Source organism: Stegastes partitus, unplaced genomic scaffold (assembly GCF_000690725.1).
Source record: "Stegastes partitus isolate 25-593 unplaced genomic scaffold, Stegastes_partitus-1.0.2 Scaffold138, whole genome shotgun sequence".
Lineage (NCBI taxonomy): Eukaryota > Metazoa > Chordata > Actinopteri > Pomacentridae > Stegastes > Stegastes partitus.
The window spans coordinates 340,602-361,574 of record NW_007577869.1 but is presented as its reverse complement, the minus strand read 5'-3'; the positions used below and the strand labels follow the sequence as shown (position 1 = coordinate 361,574).

General features: G+C 43.7%; 1 protein-coding gene across 1 annotated transcript in view; it reads right to left on the bottom strand.

Moving 5' to 3' along the window:
• The window catches only part of reln (reelin), a 99,201-nt gene extending 82,067 nt beyond the window's left edge, over positions 1-17,134 (bottom strand). Inside the window, exon 1 of the mRNA XM_008278927.1 lies at positions 16,267-17,134. Coding sequence (XP_008277149.1) covers positions 16,267-16,519 — 253 coding nt within the window. The 5' untranslated portion in view covers positions 16,520-17,134. The remainder of the gene's footprint in view (positions 1-16,266) is intronic.
• Positions 17,135-20,973: the final 3,839 nt, after the last annotated feature.

The following is a 20,973-nucleotide window of genomic DNA, read 5'->3' as shown; positions in this document are numbered from 1 at the left end:
AAAAACCCTCATTACACTGTATGCATAGCGCTTGTACCCGCATACAGACGCACATATTTTATACTTGAACACACCACAGAGCACATCTCTTGGCCCTAAGCCAGCATGTAATATTGATGATGCGATGTGGTATGCCTCATTATAGACACACACAACCGTGCTACTACTCAACTATTGATGGGCCTGGGGCTTTCTTCACTTCTCTGGATCCACCAGGAGTAATGTTAGGGCACAAAGTATCAGCACACCAACAAAATACACATTCACAAACACAATGCCGGCTATGCTGACAAGTCTCCCGAAGCTCAAGCAGACACACACACACGCAGCAGACACACAGAAAACACATAGTGATGACTAATTGGTAAAGGCAAACAACTACGACGTGACAATATATCCCTCAAAAATAAGCTCACAAATGGTTGCCAGTAAATCAGAAAGCCTATTTGCCTACAGTAAGCAAAGAAGATAATGTGACTTGTTCCATCTTACCAGCCTTTGGTTTGAATTTGTAAGATTAATATTTCAGTTAGGATTCCCTCTGACTTCTTGTAGCCACCTGGCAATCAAGAACAACAAGACTGCATCTTCACTTGTTATCACCTGAGTGCGTTGCCTTATCTGAATGCTGTAAAAGCATCTTCGACATGGGAATAACAAGGTACTGGAAGAATATGTGTTTAAAATTTTATAAGATACTAGAGTACGATTTTACACGAATCCCAAAGAGGTGTGCTATTGCCTTTAGAAATGAATGCACCTGTAGTAGGCAGAAAATCTGTTTTTCCTGGTTGTTTTTTTTTCTTTATTTATAGTACAAACAGTGAAGGAGCAGCCATGAATGATATATGGTTTTGGCCAATTCCTTGAGCAAAACACGCGTCTGTTAAAGTAGTAAAAAAACAGACCAAATGCTCATGGTGAAAATTCTAAACTAATGTGAAAGGCTCACTGTATGCTGGGTCAGCAATCATAGCAGGGTTTAGAAAAATAGGGCCCAGTGGCATCCTAAAAGCAACGGTAATGCCTCCTTATGGTGTAGCAAAGCTTGGTCGGGGCTGTGGTTGGCAATGCTTGGCGGTATGAGCTCATTCTTAGAAAGAAAAAAATAAAAGCAAGGTAAGGGATTAGACCAGCGCTGGACAGGAAGTCTCGGAGCCCTGAGAGAAGACCTGATTTACATCGCAGACTGGTCCGCTTGCATTGAAGTGGCTCTGTGGTTGGCATGGCCTGAACAGCTCCTTTCTGCTCTTTGTGGACAAACACACCCACCAGTCATCACCACACCCACATTCATTACCTTTACTTTACTTACACAAGTCTCAAAAAAACATTTAGAAAATGCCTACAACTGGAAAGACATGGATATAGAAGGAGGTTTTGACAAAATTTGTTTTTGCAACCTTCAGTTATACCATAGACTGGAAATATAGTATAAGCCAGACGGCAAAAGTAATTTGTGAACGACGTGACAGCAGCGATGGTGTAACAGAATATATTATCAATGAAATCCCCGTGTTTTTTCCAAGTGAACCAGGAGGATGCCCTTTTTGTTTCCAAATGGATGGAGGTTTTCCTGGCAACGATCTGGATAAAGATAGCCGACCATCTGACCCATATCCCACTGGCAGACACACACGTGCCCCAGAGAGGACCAGGAAATGGAGGCCAGACCATGGGGAAGCTATAGTTCCATCTGTTTCCATGGCCATGCCAGTGTCGGGGTGCCACTTCACTCTGAGCTTCCTGAAATGGTTCAAACTGTCAGTCACCTGACCATGACACCGTGAAGGATAGGCCGCTTTTTCCAATGATAAGAAAGGAAGGAAAGACTGGTCCTTTAAACTGGCAACGAGTTCAAGGATATGTAGACTATCTGAATTACGGATGTCTGGATGTCCCTCTGCAGTTTCAGAAGATTGTGTGGGAAGTGTGTTTCTACACATACATGTGTCATGTGGTGTTCAAGTCAGGTCTTAGAGGCATCATTCCATTGCGTAACCTTCTGGCACCATCCTGGCCTGCTGGCACTGCCATCTGCTGCTGTGAAGCTCGAGATCACAGACAACCTATCAGCCACCGAGCTTCTACAGGTTCTGCTTAACTACAACATCTACAACATGTTTTGTTTTTTCTTTTTGCAAAAGTCTGAATGAAAGCAGTTTATCTACTGGGAGTGGTTTACAGGTCCTTTCATAATCACTACCAGAAATTACGGACGATTTTTGTTCTCGATCCAATTTTTTGCTCTGTTGAGGTTCGACTCTGTTTACTAAGGAGACGAGTTGAAGCTTTACTGCCTGCCTAACTTGGCTTCACCCCTGCAACAGCCGTGGAGAAAAACAGGAGCGAAGAGGCAGTTCTGTCACAAGCATCCTGTTCCTCACACATAATCTGCCTCCCGATCACACTTCATTGTGCTGCTCACATACGATGCATACAATGTCCGATGCCTAAACATGAGCAAGAACAGGTGCGTGCGTTATTCTACACAAAAAGGATCCTTGGTAAATATGTTTCCAATTTTCCAAAGTTTCCTAAGTATACCGTGAGTTTTTAAGCCCTGGGGATGTCTTCTTTCATTTTGTTTGGATTTTAGGAAATACCACTTTCACCATCTGCAAGTAATCTGCAAGTCATATTATTCCGCACACAACGTATTATATATGCTTTCATCCTTAATACTAAAAGGCTTATATTGGACTTACAAGGAATATACAACCCCGCTGGGAAGGCATGTCAACTAATCAGCATGGTAAAATCAGTCATGACAGAACATTTCTTCATAGTTTCTGAAGTCAAGCACATGACGTTGTGACATCTCAAAGGCGATTGTCTTTACCTAAGATTGGCTTTGACAGCAAATCATCTCTCTGGGCTTTTAACATTATTCATTGTTTCATTGTACAGAGGCCTCAAACTGCACACAGATCCTGTCTCAGTACCTATCACTGCTATGAAAGACTCTAAATCATTTCTGATAGGCTACAGTTCTTCATTCTCATCAGTCTGGATGAGATGGGAGAAGGTAAGAAAGAACTGCTGTTGTAAGAGAAAAAAAAAAACAGCCTTATACAAATAGCCTGAGACCCAAAGTAGCAAGCAACCCCTTTCCTGCATAATTACGAATTAAAATCATCTTAAAAGCATTAGATTTACAAACACTAACCATGAAGAGAGCATTGTTCCTCAAAACATGTATAAATGGTGGTTTCTGTAAAGGGTTATATTGTAATAGGGTTCAGGAACACCATGATTCTTTCCCTCTGTCGCTTGGTGACTGCCAGGACTGGAGAGTGAGCTGTCCTTCTGATCAACACCATGTGTTCCGCAGACAGAGAAAAGGCTTCAGCCATCCAGCCCCGACAAGCAAAGCATCTTCCTTCACTTATTAAAACCATACTGAACATGCTAACACGCGACCAAAAGCCAAGGTGTTCACCGTGGTAATCGTTAAACAGAATACATAAACAATCTGAATGTACCTAAACGCAAGTCACAGAGGAATGCTGCCACCGTGTAGAGCCTTCCCGAGAGCAAGTCCAAGGAATGTAAGAAAACACTCTGCTTCAAAAACTGGGTGAAATCCAAACCACAACTCTTTGCACAGGACAGAGAGGCACAACACACACTCGCAAAGAAGAAAAAAAATTAACTCTATGGCAAGCTCAGTGACACTAAACACATCCATCGAAACACCTCATCACATGATCGTCTTGCTAAGTTACATATGTAGACAAACAAACAGAGCCAACCAGTCAGCTAGCATTGAACTGGACACACACAGAAATGTTGCATAACTTCCTTTCCATCTCACCTGCTCTCCTGGGAGCTGCCCAACCAGAAAACAGGATGGAGGTAATGATGGTCATGCCGTCACCTACACAGATATGACCTCAGTGACAGTTCGGCTGCTTAGTCCAAGTAACCCCATAACATCCATCCTCTTCCACAACTGGTCTCCCACCTCCAACAACCTATCCTAAACAGCTTTACAACAGAGCAAGACCTGACTGGAAGGCATCTGTCAAGGAAGGCCTTTAGATGAGAAAAGAGCAGGAATTCAGCAAGACATTTAGAAGGACAAAGGCTCATGTCAACAAAAATGACCCCCGTCTGTCCAGTTTGCCTGAACCTTCCACATCCTTTATGGTTGCAACTAATGATTTTTCATTATCTATTAATCTGCCAGTTATTTTTCTATTTAATTGACTATTAAATCTAAAAAATGTCAGAAAAAGACTGAAAACTGCTTATCACCATTCTTGATATATTTATATGTCTTGTTCTTGTAAGTATGGTATGAAACTCACACTTGGTCAACTGTTTAGTCAATTAATCAATAGCTGAAGTGTTCTTTTAACAACCACGTCAATCCTCACATCATTCACACCTGAAGAAAGTCAGGGGATCGATATGCCTCCTCATAATACCACAACTGCACACCAGACACAACAACAAAATGATGTTAATTGGTCGATGCCAGTTCCAGCGTGACGACCACAGATCTGCTCCACAGTTGGTAAAGTTGCTAAGAATTTAATGCACCCAAAGTCTGCACGGATGTATTGAAAATGTGTCCCACAGGCCAGCAGCATATCCAATATCTGTTATGAGAGTGAGCACCAAATCACCTCTGTCCAGTGTGCATGCTAATGCTTCAATAAAAGAGGCCATGTGACAGATCTGAGGTAGATCAACAGAAATAGAAATGAGGGTTGTTTTTCCACTCTCTCACATGTAGCTGCTTAACTTTTGAAACCAGTATCTCAGCCGTCATCACTGAAGTCAGTCCATTACGAATCAAAACAGAACTGACTGGCTTTAATCACTTCCCGTAGTACACAAGTCTCATAAGGAGGCTTCCTAATCAAGTGTGTCTTTTCTACCACTATCCTGAAAAAGCATGCCATTATACAGTACCATTAGTTGATGGATGAGCTGTTGTTGGTAATACACAGCTTAGACCTCTCCTCACTTTCAAGAAGACGGATAGACCAAATTTAATAAATGTCAATGTCTTGGAGCCACTCGGTCATGTTTTATTTAAATGATACACATTGCTTCTTTTGAATAATTTCCAACTGAGAACGAAATAGCCCCAAAAGTGAATATTTTCATATTGCACATCAAAAAAAAATACATTTTCAAAAAACAATCCTGCTGTTTGGTCTTTTGCTGAATTTCCATCCTTGTATTTTCAACCTTGCATATTCCCGACTCACTAAGGCTTATGAGATGAAAGAGAATAAGTAAGTTAGCACCAGGTGCACCTGCCCTCCTCTTAGTCATCCTCATGGGCTGACACTTCAAACTGCAGTTTTTATCAGAGATTCAACCTGGACTTTTGAACTGTTCGAGCCTCGTGAACAGTAAAAATCCACGGTGCTTACTTTATGTTGGACTGCAACACAGTAGTTTCTACGTATTTGCCAAAAGCAGGTCAGCTTTTCTTACATACAGTGTATATGCTTGCAACATAATACAGTTATGCCTCTTAGAGACAACACTGGACAAAAAGGGACACAAATCGCAGTGGGTTCATTTTATTACAGCCAGTCCAGAGAAAAAAGAAAGCATCTTTTCATGTTTTCAATCTGTCCAACACAAAAAATTAATCCACAATGAGTTCATGTACCTGTAATGCCTGTAATATACTAACCTAGTTTTCAGTGCCTGCTGCCCGCGAACATCTGGACACTTTCTGCAAAACCAGACAGCTGCTGTGCCTTTTAGCACATACTACTGTGTGTACATGCATATACATGTGAACACAGTAGCACACTCACATACGCAGGCTCAAATTCCTTATGTATTCAGGACTGGCAGCATTCCCAACTACAGAGGGGTGACAAATTAAAGGAAAAACAGAAGCTTTGACCACTATATTGAGGGGATCTGGTGGCTCTGTTATTATGCTGTGTGGATCGTTTTGCTGGTATGGTTTGGATCCACTTGTTTATTCTGATTCCGAGTTCTCTTGCAGGATGAAAACGCCTGCATCCATACGGCATGAAGGGAAACTGAATGGTTTAGTGTAAAATTATGTCAATCATAAGCCCTGGCCTACACAGTCCCCAGATTTCAACCCAATTGAACACCTTTAGGAGGTTTTACACTGACGTGTTAGACAGCTCTCTCCACCACCATCATCAAAGCAACCAATGAGGGAATATCTTTTGGAAGAAATATGTTCCATCCCTCCAGAAGACTTCCAGAGACTTGGAGAGTCAATGCCAAGGTACATTAAAGCTGGTCTGGCGAAGGACCAACATCTTAATAAGACACTTTATGTTGGTTTTTCAACCATCTGTATCCTCTCACTATCACAAATATAATAGCACTAATATGAATAACACAACTGTCACTTTGCATAGATGTTCACTTTACATCTCTGCACTGTCAGTACTTGTCAGCATCTGTTCCACCCCTCCTTCCCGACTGCTTTCTGCTTACACAATCACTGTCAGCATTACAACACTTGTTTACAGTTAAGAGACACATAAATGTGAGCCTCACACAAAATTGGGCATAATGTAGCACATCAGAGTTGTTGTTGTCTTTTTTTTAAGTACACTTCTTTCATTCAGAAGAAAAGTACATTACATATTCACATGATGTGCCAACACATCGACTTACCCAAAAGATTTGTGATGGCTCAAAAACAATCCAGCTAATGTAAGATGAGTATTATTAATCTCTATGGATCTTTCTGTCTCATTTAGTTTTCCACAGAAAATACCTGCAGGTCTCTTGCTAATCCTGAATAATATAAAAGACAACATAATAACTGTTACTCAACAAGTAAATTAGAATTCAGTTTGGCCAATTCTTTGAAGAAGTCAAAGACGTCCTGGGAGCTGGAAAGGAAGTGCCTCACTATTTTGCTCTCCGCTCCCTGCTCTTTCTTGGCGTGAAAGTTACAGATTATAGCCAGCTAAGTGAAAAAGTACTGACATCAGTCAAAGTCTGATGTGCCTCTGTAGCTTTTGGGTATGAATGTTTGGGGGAAGGAGAGTGGCACAGTGGTGGGGAGCGGGGCTGCATAGAGCAGAGGGGAAAGATTGATTTCTAATTAACAAGCTGGTTGCTGTAATGAAAAACTAGATGGTCTCTCCTGGCAGTGGATCAATGGGGAGCACTTCCCTTGACATCCAGTCTTAATCACAACAGCACAGCTTGGTAAAAATGCACTCGTTTCTGTAATTAACGCTGTCACGCTCCCTCCATCTCCCCTTTTTCATCCCCACCCAGTTTCTGTGTTAACCTCTACCTCAGACCTCTGCTTTCACTCGCAAGCAGGGATCACTCACTTACTCTATCGCTGTATTCTCTGCTGTCAGACATAGTGACAAGTGCACACATAAGCAAAGGTGTTAAGGCACTTACAAAGACACTAATGTCTATGTTTCGACAAAACAGACTGTACTAAGCTGGCTGTGAAGAACCACAAGTCTTTATTGAGTTGTGAACACTGAAGGTTGCACATCTACTGTATTGCAGTAGTCCACTTGTCTAAACTACAGCTTCGTTACGAGTCTGCAACTTGCCACATATTTCCCTACATTTGATAGGCTTACACTAGTTCTTGGGTTTCTCCTACTGCGACTCCTAAGCACCTTCATCTGTCATTAACGGCACTAAATGGAAAGTATGCAAGCATTTCTCTGATCATTCCTGATATTACAACTTGTGTGTTACTTCCATTAAAGACTGTATTCTTTGCAATTTCCCTGAGTGACAAAAAGGGATGCAATAAGTAAACGTGACTGCCATTTTTAAAGGGAGCAGGTGGGAGCATGTGTCTTCGTCACACTGAGGTGTGATGAAGACACATGCTCCCACCTCCACATTAATTTTTAAGAAAAAAGGAAGGCCAAAGACATTAAACAGACAGAGAGAAACATACTGTCCTTGACTTGTAGTAACTCCCTTGAGTACACTGAGGCAGAAGGTGAATTCTCACTTATTGTTTCGTCTAGAGCTCTGTCTAGTCTTGATTTCAGTTGCCTGCCAGTTACAGACAAGCAAAACACAATCAAACACCTGATCCACTGAGGTGTAAGACGTGCTGCTCCACAGCACAGCATTGGTAGAAAAAATGCTTTTTTTAATCTACAAAAGTATGTTCAATGATACCCTACTTCTACAGCTATGTTGTCTATGAGGCTTGACTTTAGTTGTGATTTTTGACAAAATTAAACAGATATATTTGATTACGTGTGGCAGACAAGCTTGCATTTCAGAAATCTTGCTGATGAACCAAAAAAAAAGAAAAAAAAGCGAGATAGATGAGCTAATCTTTATTGTGGAGAAACTCTAATCCTGAGTCAGAGCTCACTGATGACACATGGACCTGTGGGGACTGGAGGTCTGACGTTTGATATGAGGGAACAACAGAGGAATCAAGTATTTTCAGGGGAGGAATATGTGAGAGTCTGTGCCTGTGTGCGGATGTGTAATCTTCCCCTGCCAGCCTGCTGTGTCTTTCTGGGCAGAGTGGGCCTGGTTGTTTGAAGGAGGCTGGTGCTGAATGGGGGGGTGGGGTGGGGGTAGGGCTGGGGCTAATCCGCCTGTGCCACGCGCTGTGTGCCCAGCACCCGGCCAGTTGCTCCATGCCGCCTCCTCTGTAGTGGGTCCATTGGAGCGCTACAAGTCCCCGTGAATGCTATCAGCACAGACGACACACTGCCCCCCAAGCAGGGATTACAGTTCTCTCAATGAAGCTGCCAGAAGGAGGATCTAGAGCAAAAGGAGGAGAAGAAGGAGGAGGAGGTACACAATCCTCCAACAGGAGCTCCATTCTCTAGAAGGAAGAGGCCATCGGCAAAACTGACATGCCAATCAGAAGCGGTTGGAAAACCACCCCAAGAGAACAACACGAGGATCCACCACTTTTCAAAATCCGGCTTAGAGTCACTTGGTACTCCTGAAGGAGAATGAACACTGGGCCATTGTTTGGAGGTAGATTGGTATGAAGACATTAGCATGAGTTTGCATAGACAAACAGAGCTCCTATTGCCGTGTGCACTTATCTGGGCCTTGTGAGAAGGAAATAAAACTTTGTAATTATATTTACAACCTGTTTGTAAGATGAAAGTAAACATCAAAGAGGCAGAGGAAAGGGAGAAACTGTAATGTGGCAATAAAAAATTATTTAAATAGACTGTAGAAGGGTGCGTCCCCTGTGTTTTCTATTGAAAAACTTAAGCAATAAATACCGTGCGGTTGAGATTCATCCTCACACCCTCAGGGTTTGTTGTGTGGGCTCTTTGAGCTGATGTTCGGTGTCTCACTATGGTTTACCACAGAGACTGATACACAGTGGCCTCAAAAAATATTTGGATGATTTATTTTGTTAGAGAAAGACGGAATAAGTACGCTTGTCAAGAAACATTTTCAACAAATGTAATGATAAAACAATAGATATACTGCACAAAACGAAGACTAAAAAGTACAAAATAGTGGCTTCACTACTGGTTTTCAGTTCATCCACATCGGAGCATCAACATAGCACTTTATGATTTCTTCCTGTAATCCCATAAGTGCTGTATAGGACTACAAGACTTTTTTTTTTTTCCTGAAACATTCTCTCAACATGCCCTCATATGGTTTGGATCATTGTTCTGCTAAAAACGACTCTGACGTTCCCTCCATGCTTTACCTGCAGAGCAATGTCACTGGATTATTTCTCTTGGCTTCCTCCACATAAACACTCTGTTATCAAAACCATGTTGTTTGGATTATGGGCTCACACATGTAACAAAGTTGCTGTTTTTTTGTGACTATTACAGATTTAATCCTATCTGTCTCCTTATTTGAGCTCATGAATGGATTTCAGAGTTCCACCCAGAACTCACACTACATGCTTTAATCTGCCTTCCAGCAACTAGAACTTGCAGCTTCTCTGTTCCTGCTGTATGGGTCGATGGACTGGTCGAAATGTGGAGCGCAAATTGAACGTTGGCACCGAGCGTCCACTTGTTATTGCACAAAGTTCAATCAACTTTCCTCAAACAAGATGCTTCCTTAACAAAAATAGAAAGAGCCGCTTTATTTTGTGCAGTTCTAACAGTGAAATCGCACTGCTGGCTTAAATAGTTAATTACAAATATGCTGCAGATATCTTAATTGGATTATTATTTTTTTTTACTTATTTCTTTTACACTTGAGAGTAAGCTGTCTTTTCTCATGCCACCATTTGAGTCACTTAACTGTTATAGTAAAAAAAAAAAAAGATCAATTAAGCATATTTGGATGTTTTATTGTTTAAAATAATTGAAAAACATGCCTCTCTTTTTTTTCTGTGCTGTCCCAAAAATGTACCAAAGCGTGACTCCAACAACAAGGTACCGTGAATTTTGTGTACTGTCACACCTCTGCTAAGTAACTAACAGGAATGCTATCAAATGCTTTATGCTTCGAGCGTGGAAAATCTCATGTCACCATATTTGTAATGGTTTACACATTGCCAGATTTGTGCCAGGAGTGGAATATGTCGGTGCTTGTGCCGTCTAAAATGTAAACCTTCACACATCAGAAAGGGACACGAGGGAAACACAGCGAGCGAGGACACACTAGGACAGCTGGAGCCTCGCTTCTGCACACCACAGCTTGTATTATCAACGGAGAGGCACTCCAAATCAGGCAAACCCCCAACAGACAAGCACACACTCCAACATCCTGAAAATACTTACAGCCACTCGTCTGCCCACTCACGAAACTTACTGAAAACACAACTCACATTTGCTTGTTAAGAGCTTTCTTGTTTTGGCTGGAAAATGAATCCGTTGAGGAAATTGAAAATAAAAAATGTAACAGCTTCTTGCCGCTTGCCCAGATAAGACTGGCACAGGCGCACACCTCTGCCTGGCAGGGATCCACTCACTGCCTTCATTTTTAGTTCTTTCTACCACACCTGGCGCCACGCTGGCATCATTCTGGCACCAGCCGGGCAAAAGGCTAACAATCTAACTGTTATCTAAGCAGATTCTCTGTGCTCCAATGCAGTAAATCAGTTTTCCAGAAATGTGGCATATAGGTGGCGTGTGTGCCATCTAGACACTGGGGGCTCGAAATTCTCTGCTGCCACTCACCGACTCTGTACTAGAAAATACAAAGGCGCAGACAGATAAGCGGGTCTGTCACTGCAAGTTTGTTATAGCATCATTACATTGTCAGAGGTTTGTTCAGTACGTTATAATAGCTGGAGTACGTTCCCGTGAAAACATCTTGACACAGCCGTTTAGCGCGTGACAGGGAGGGGAAAGGACTAAATTTCATTTCATCCTGTCGTAACATCGACACAAAGAATCGTAATCGGCCGCTGATCAGGACATTTGTGTTTAGGCAGCGGAACATCTGACCTGTCTCTGTGTCATGATGGATCACCCACTAGGAGCTGAGTGCCGTGCACATGTCCAGGCGTGCATGTGTGACAAAGGGAAGATTCCCAATGAATATCCATTCTCATTTCTCACCCATCTGCTCCTTGACATAAAGGAAACTGGCATATCTCTGAGAATACAATGCTCTTTAAATGGTTCATCATTCAGTGTCCACAAAGACAGAACACCCAAACACACCCAGAAAGCCCATACAAACAGCAATACACTTGACACACTTCTCTCTACTCAGTGAAGTGACCTATTCAGACAAAGCAGCAGGAGGCAGAGAGGCTGAAGGGGCTGAGAAGCTAATGAATGCACGGGTCTGGACCACTTGAAAGTGCAAGTGTTGTCCGCATGTTGCGTTTCCTTCGCTCACAAGAGAGCCCTATTAAACCATTAGCTCCTCGCCCCTTCAATTCTTTCCTCAGTCTTGCCTGCATTTTCAGTGTCCCTGCTCCCCGAAAACGAATGTCTGCATGAAAACTAGGACAGTCTTTTGATGGTTCACTGACCAATGCCTGCTGCACCGTAAGAAATAGAGTTTTTTTTTTTTTTAAATAGATAAATATAAAACGCCACAGTTGAGATGAACAGACATGTAAGGTAGGCAGAAACAGTGGGCACACCGAGCAAATCTAATCTCCACAGGAACAGCGCTCTAAAAAAAAATGCAGCACCGACAAGAAGTGGTCAAAGGTCGGAAAGCAGACACTCAACAGTCCCCTCGGAGGTTAAGTGTTGCAGAAGGCGATGATGACATCCGAATAGCTGCTGAGCCCACAGCAGATTGATGACATTTTGGCATTCAATCTGAAGTCAGTGGGTGCCGGCTTGCGGAGACTAAAGACGGACCTTGTGTTTCCAGGACATCTTGCTGTGGTTTTGCTGGTGTGTGATAATAACTACTATTCCACAGCCTTACTGGGGCCTCGTGTATGTGACCTTCACTTCAACATGACTGGCTTGTTGTTCTATGGACATCAGTCAACAGCTCACACGGAGAGGAAAGAAAAAAAAAAAGAAAAACTCCCCCAACCATGACAAGTAATCAACTTTGCAGATAGATAATGGCCTCTTTCACTTTGCAAAGCACAGTGAGTTGTGTCTGGTGTGTTGGAAGGAGAGCTGCTGGAGTAATTCACAACGTCTAATCTGATAGGTTATCATGGGATGAGCTGATGGTATTTCGTGGGGATGAATTTATCTCCAAGTTCCCATTAAGAATGTCATTTAGTGGCAATGTCCAAATCTCCTTGAAATGTTGATTGTTTCTCTGGCCTCTTCAATCATTTGCACATGAAAAGGTCCACGGAACAGGGACTGCTGCAGAAACCACTGACAGATTAGCATTGTACTGTCAACTAGTTCTCCAAGCAGCGCTCGTGTTTTACCCTCTGTCACTTTCCTTTGCACCGCTGTTCCTCCTACTGTTTTTCTATTGTGGTACACTGGCAGAGACATGCTGCTGAAACCCATTGAATATTGTTTGCTTTTCAATAATGAGCGATAACTGTAGCTTTCATCGCAAGTGCATTATTACGTACTAGGACGAAAACACAAGTACAAATACCTTGGCATACAAAGGCACTCAATCAATCTCACTGGCCCCATTTCTGCTCATGCACCTCCATTTTTCTGGTTATTCTCTGCTGACTTTCAGAGGACACCGCGCTGCTATTCCACGTCCTCGCCGGTCTCTTCCATTGCACTTCCTCCTGAAGAATTTCACGCTGCACAACACGGCAGAATGATGTCTTCCCTACTCATGATTTGAACCCCATGTGTTTTACTTGAAAGGCAGTGTTTTCTGATACTAAAACAATGTGTTTGGTGGATTTCTGTCTTTTCCTGTTCTCCCGCTGCTGCGTCACCATCCCATCTCTGTTGTTCATCTGTGAAAATGAACATAGGCGATTTCCCCCCCTCAAAAAAAACCCAACAGAAATGTAAAACATTACCCTCTGATGAACTGTGTTTAGAAACAGGCTTTTGTATTCTGATGTTGCTTCAAATAAACATGCGGTTGCTGTACGGAGACCATCTCGCGTTCCCACAGCGGTGTTTAAAGAGGTCGAACACAAAATGAAAAAAAACTGAAATAAAAAAGCTGCTTCCTGAGTGTAGCAAAAGTGGTTCAAATGGGTCGTTTGATTATTTAAAGGACGGGCTCAAATCCCAGCGTGACCTTACTTCTTTCTTGCTCCTGTCTCTCTTGTGAAAGATAAGGCAGTACGTTCGTGTGCATGAGTGACACTTGGTTTTTCCATTTGTGTGGTGCGAGACCTGACCTCAGAGTCTAAATGCAAGGACACAAATCTCCACGAATCTTTTCATTTCTTCCCCTTTTGTTTCCCGGCAGTTCAGAATGTCTCCGCAGTATTTCTGTTTCCATTTCGTCCACTATGACCCTGCCAATACACCCACCCTCTCAAACATTTCACAAAGAGTAACGCGGCCTCTCTTGGTCATTTCATTCTGATGGCTAAACACAGTAATCTTGTCTACAATACGCACATACAGAGTACGCTGCCCACACATGGTCTTATCACTCAAAAGCAACAGAGAAGCAAGAGGCAGTGAGGTCAGGTCAGAAACCCAATTACTGTACGGCCACACAGAATCTTGCTCTTGCTCTGCACCGAATGCTGAGGTGGTTCTTTGAGACACTCACCTCCTGTCTCTTTTTCTAAGGGGTCATCTCTCGCTTTCCTTTTTCTAACTTTCCCCTCTCTCCGCTAACAACATCTCTCCTTCACGGCCTTTCTTCGGTTTTCTTTTTCTATAGCCCGTCAACAACCATACGGCCAGAATCTCTAATGCTTTCCACCCCCATTTCCACACGCAGCTCTTTCAGTGGTTATATCACACGTTGCTTTTAGAAGATTAAGCCAAATGTAATCCAAAACTAAAGGCTCAGAAAGCGCATAAAAAGCATGAGGAGAAAAAAAAAAAAACAATTGAGATTAAACAAAACAAAAAAATAAAAAGCATACTGAAATACAAAAGCTCATTTGCAGAAAAAGAACAACTGTATGAACACTTTGCCTGTTCCATTACATCACCAGAACGTGTAATTTACTGTTTTTTCCCCCCCTTTCTATCTTTTTCTGTCATTCTGCGTTTGGCAAAGCAGGCAGATAAACATCCACCCTCAGTCCAACTCGTGTATATGTAGCCCTGAGACCACTCAATTCCTGCCACACTGAGCCTGACAATGACCACGGTAAGCCCATGTAAGGGTGGCTGTAACCATCAACCTTTGACAGGATGAGAGATGGAAAAGGAGACGGGGATTGCTCCTGATTGCACAACTGTACACACAGCCAGCAGCGTTTCACTTGCCATTTTTTTTTCTTTCCATCCCCACACAAACTGAGTCAAAACCCACTTAAATTTAACAATGACCTGCTGTCATGTGCCAAAACATGGGACAGAGAAAGAAAAAAAAAAAAAAGTGAGCAGCTTTGAACCTTGTCATTTTTGTGCACGAGCCCCGCTGCTGGTATCTTATCTTCTCAATCCTCTCATCGTCATTTAAATCTCCCCCTACTCCATCCGATCCCAGCCGTGGCCCTATTTAAATCTCTCCCTCCTCCCAGTCCACCACATTTCTAATGCTAATTATCTAAACCTCTCTGTGCGCTCTATCCCTCCCATCCACCAGCTAGTTATTCAAATCTCTCCCCACCCGCTCTCCCCTACAAGCCCGGCCCCAGTTAAAAGGTGCTTGACTGAAGGGCTGATCCGGGCTGTTATTTTCAGACAGAGAATAATACGGCTTCTTCCAGACTCCTCTCCTTTCCTGTTCTGTTTTCTTGGCCTTTTCCTTATGCTTTTCTTTCTGCGTACAATTACACAAACTCCGCTGCACACATCCTCTTTGAAATGAAGGGGTTTATTTGCCGCGATAATGGAATGCAGTTGTTAACAGCGCAAAGAAGAGCGCAATAAATCCGATGTTTGTCGTATCAAATTAGGTGTAATATAAGAGCAGCGGGGTTAGGAAAAGAGAATGTACACAACAATTCTGTATATATAGGAAGTGAGATACAATCAGTGTATACATCCAGCTCGTAGTGAAGAGGATAGCTGCATGGGAATGTGACCTTACTTGGTCAGCGGTGGCCTGTTTGGGTCACTGTCCCCAGTGTTAAGTGAGTGGCGAGAGTGAGTAAGCGCAGTTTGGGAGGTCAGAGGGGATCTCTTTTCCAGTACCAGGTGCCAGCACATCAGTGTGGGAAAGGGGACATTAATCTGTTTCCTCTTACGCTTTTGAGCGTGGTATACTCGTTTCTTAGTCTGTATTTCTATTAGTCAGAGCATCTCTTTCTGTGCTCTGTTTGTCCGTTCGCACTCGCAGCTTTCACGCTCTCTCACTCCCATTCAGTTGGAGGGATCTCGCTGTTAGTCCTGTGGAGAAGCCACCTACACATGGAGCATCGGGATCAGAGGAGTCCCACTCAGCATCACTACTTATTACAGTTATATAAATGCTGGTTTCCAACAGTAGCCGCCCCACAGAAACCGCACACTCCCATATGCGCGCACACCACAGCGGCGCCTCACGTGTGAAGCGAAACACCTGCATGAATTCCCTGTGTGTCTGGTTTCTGTTCATAAAGTTGGTTTCGTATCTGAATGTGAAATCTATGTCACGCACGATGACATCTGTGCACGATTCAGGAGTGTGTGTCCATCGAGAACAGGTGATGCTCTTTCACAAAATGAAAACTATTTAAAAATCATCCAAAATGTACAAGTGATCAGTTAAAATATGTATTTCTTATGTGATATTAACAAAAACAATAGCTCCTCATTCTCTTTTCCATGCAGCAAAAAAACCCACAAAAGTGGACATGACAGACGGTGTGCTCACCTTGGTACTCCTGTCCAGGGGTGTAGGTGGTGGGGTTGCCTGTAATTTGGAGGGTGAGCAGCACCTCTCCCCCGCCTTCCGCCACCCCGGCTCCCTCCAGCTCCCCATGGTGGGTGCACAGGAAGAAGAAGGGGTTGAAACGGGGGTAGAAGCTCGCAGGGGGTGCCCCGAAATCCACGTTGCTGCTCCCCAGGACCAGGGCAAGCAGGGCATAGCCTAAAGCGCCCCCGAGAGAGGCCCGCGCCATGGCCATCTGCCCTCACCAGGCGAGCGGCTGAGGGGAGTGGAGGTTGGGTGAAGAGGTGAAGAGAGTGATGAGTGGGAGCAAGGACGGCACAGGTAGAGCTCCAGAGGGCGGGTTTTTTGGAGTCCACGGACGAGTCCAAAGTCCAAAAGTGCGTGCGTGAGAGTGATTGTATGTGCAGTATATCTACGTGTGTGAGTGTGTGGGCTTGGCCGTCAGGAAAACTGTTCTTCTGCTTTCCTCTCCCTGTCCTACCTCCACTCTCGGGGAGTTCAGAGCTTCGCCTGTGCTGTCCTGCTCCGGCGTTTAAATACCTCACCCCCTCCCTCTGTTTCCCTCTCTCCTCCCACCCTCCCTCCCTCCCTTCCTCTCTCTCTCTGTCTCTCTTTCGCTCTAACACCAGCTCCACGCGTGCTGTATGCGCTCTACAAGACGGCCTCCCTCCTCTCTCTCATCCAGCTCTTCTCTCCTCCCTCTTCCCTTGCCAGTCTATCACTCTGCCTTTTTCTCCTTAATCTCGTTCTCCCCCCCTCTCTTATCCCCTTCTCTTTACCTCTCGCTAAACCACTGTGTTACTCCACATTGCACCCTTGTATCCCTCTCCTGAGACCCTGGCCGTCTTATCTCTATGCATCTGTTAGTTTCTTCATCCCTAACCAGCCCTCTGACAGATCCCTTTCACTCTCCTCTCTTTCCTTTGTCTTTTTGCCCATCCACCAGACTGTCTCCTCCTCTCCCACCCACTATCACACCTCCTTTCTCCCTCCCTCTTAAGCTCTCTTCACCTCCCTCTCCTTCCCTTTCTCTCTCTCTCTCTCTCTCTCTCTCTCTCTGCTGCTCTCCCACTTGGTCGGTCTCCCCCTCCTCCTCCCCTCTTTCGATCTCCCTCTTTTTCCTACCCTGTACCTCTCTGTCTCTCCTCTCATCCTCAAAAGTGCTCACATTTGTTTTTCTTCTTCTCCTCTGTTGCTTTTTTTTTTTTTTTTTTTTTCATGGGTTTTCCATCAGAATCTCCTTTTCCACAAGATTCTCCAACTTTTTTCCCCCTGTCAAAGCAGCATGCGCCACCGCTCTGTTTGACATTAACCAACTACTACGGTGCGAATGCAAGCCTGCTGCTTTCTCAACAAATGATGGATAAGTTAGTTGTTTAACACATTTTCTTTTTTTTTTTTATCCCAGTAATGAAAACACAAACCTGCAGCCTTCACGCTTTCCAGCAACGCGTCTCTCTTTCTCTGCTCATGTATCTCTATTCTCTGGGTGTAAGTGATACACTTTGTCCCTCCCACCCCCCACAAATATTCTCTCCTCAGACCTTGTGGACACAAAAAAGATTTTCCGTGTGTATTACAAACACACAAATGTTCCCAGCGGCTATACAATTCCTTCCAGGGTACAAGGCCAAAGAAAAAAAAAAAAAATAACAGATTAAATAAATGATTACGGTAAAGGGGGGGAACTTAAAGAACTCGCCGTTAACACCGCTGAGCATCTCCTCTGGCGTTTCTCTTTAGCTGCCTGCTGAGTCTGTGTGGTTAAGTGCCTGTTACAGACATAAACACTCCCAAGCCAGCAAGCTGCAGACGCGCACACACAGTCACAGCCGTGTCATGTCCAAACAGCCCGACTGACCCACAGCAGGAGCACACAGCCAGGCCTGCATGGGCAGATGCTTTCACAGCCTAAACCCTGGATCAAACAAACACACGTCCACATGCACATTCACACATTCGCAGCAGAAGCAGAGCGCTTTACAACAACGTACACGTAGAAACCATATAATACGGCTCTATCAATTTCTTGCTTCTCTCCAGGTTGGTATTAGGAAAGATTTATATTTGGCTCAAGTGAAGTAATTCACCTGCCAGAGCAGCTGCTGCACCCAGACCAGCTCCAGTCAGCATGTTTATCCAAATAGCAGTCCAGGCGTCCAAGAAGGCTGGACAAAGGCAAATATTATGCAACTTTTAAAGTGAAACTTCACTCACCGCGCTGGGTTTTATTAACTTACAAATAACTGTCAGCATTGTCAGCAAAAAACACAGAAAGTGAGAGAAAACTTTGAATCCTAGAGGTGCTTCGACTACAGTTACTCACAGTCTGATTGTGAAGAAATATTGTCAGAGCTTTAAAGCAGAAGTGTGCTTTATACAAGCTACTCTGTCAGGTCGGAACAAGAAACGCATCTTCTTTCTCTCATAAATACAGTGTTCTTCTTAACATCTTTCAAGTCTTTCACAATTCGCTCTCCACTGGGCATACTTAATGCCAGATGAGATCATGTGTTTTAGTTTGAGTTCTTTTCTTTTTTTTTAATTTGGGCAATACACAGAGCAACAACCTTCTCCAAAAGCCATGAAAACTCTGCTGACTCTCAGTCAGGACAGTGGCTCAAAGAAAAAGCAATTCTCTACCTCTTTTAGAGTCTAACATAAAACTGTGACCGTTCCACTACTGCTTCTGTTCACGAGACTGCCCGCAGGACGACAACATTAGAAGGCTAAATAAAGTGATATGGAACATGTGACTTCACCAGGAACAGGTGTGCTGCGATGCTATGCATTTGTTTTAGTATAGAATTATAACACTATGTCAAGCATGTGCACTACAGCACCGTGAGAACAGCGACGGAAAAGCGAGTACATTAGGAAACGGTGTATGAGTTAAATGAACGCAGCAACTTTTCAGAAACAGCGTGTGCCTTTTACATTTGCTTTATGGGGTCAGCTAGGTGGACCGGTCTGCTGAGACTGGGGGAGCGAGGTCAGAGGTTATCACAGTCCTCCTCTGCTGTTCCTCTCAACCAGTCCACAGCTACCCTCTGGCTCCTTGTTGGTTTAATTAAGCACTTTTAATTAATCTAAATGCTTTGGCTCGCCGGTGAGATTTCTTAAAGAGCTTAAGTCCTTGTGTGCAGCTTTGATAGTATCCACTCTGAGTGTTGCAATAATGTAGTTACAGCCCTGAGCTCACACTGAAAAAAGATGTGTGTCTCAACTTTCAAGTTAGTAACTTCTGTTTCTTAAAAAGAAAGCAGTGAAGACTCTGAACAAGCTTTTGGGCCCATTCGGTGCCACACTACCTTGCATTGTACTGTGCAATTTCATAAAAAGTGCAGAGACCGGACTAAGATGCCAGGAAAAGGACTTTGGGATTCCCTCGAAGACTCCCTCTTCTAGTAAAGCTAAAGTTCATGAAGTGCAACCTCTTTATTTGGCTTATATCAGCATTTGTTTTTATTTGTTTGTATGGACAATGTAGCAGAAATAAAGAATGGATGGCCACTCTTTCAACAGGATAGTTTACATGACTGTAATACTGACAACCCACGCAGCTCATTATTTTTAATTAGCCCCACTTATTTACACAAAAGCACTGTGTTAAAGCCTCTTCATTCAGTTTCACTGTGACCACTGCATTGACACAACGGGTCTGCTGATGCAAGACTCAAGCTAAAAAAAATGGGGACATCTAGCAAGAAACTGACCCTGTGAAAATCTCCACAGACCGAGGACATGAACATAGACACTGATGAGCCACAACATTAAAACCACCTCCCTCGTATTGTGTAGGTCTCCTCATGCCATGAAAACAGCTCTGAGCCATCGGCCCATGGACACTGGACCTCTGGAGGTGTCCTGTGGTTTCTGCCACCAGGACACTGGCAGTGAATGCTTGACATCCTGTAGGTTGCAGGGTGGGGCCTCTTGTTCCACACCATCTCACAGATGTATGATTAGCTTGGGATCAGGGGCTCTTTGTCGTGTTCCTCGAGCCGTTGTTAAGTAGTGTTTGCAGTACGGCAGGGCAAGCTGTCCTGCTGGAGGAGGCCCCTGCCATTGGAGAGTGTGGTTGCCGTACGAGTGTGCTCAGTCTGCAACAAGGTTTAGGTGGGTGGTTTTGAAGTTGGTTTTCCCTTAATTGCCAGGTTCCAGGTTTCCCCACCCGACCCTTGCTTTTTAGGAGGTTGTTCGTTACCTTTTCTTCCCCTTTTGTTTGTTTTTATTTTTTTGGTTGTTGGTTTTTTTTCTTTCGGAAACGTTTGCGGCCTTTGGTTTTTTTTTTTCTTTTGTTTTTTTAGTTTAAACAAGCCCTTCGAAGTCAGTTTTAACAATTCCACCTCCAGTCTAAAAGCTAACAGCAGCACTCCTAATACTACTGCTCTAAAACTAGAAGCTTACATCTGAATAAGGCCCAAAGCTTGACTCAGATTAGAAAGAATGTGAGTCTGTGCCACACACACACATAATGGCAAAAAGACCTATTTATAGGTCACCAAAGAAGGTAATTGTGTCATAGGTCGTCTTAATAAAATTCTTGTGTGTGTGTGTGTGTATGTGTGTGCATACACATATCTGTGTTTGTATGTGACTTTGTGCAGCCTCCTCTGACGGGAGCTGCTAGCAGAGCTCGGTCACAGCACAGTGTTCACCGTCTGTTCCACACACCCCTGCTGAATA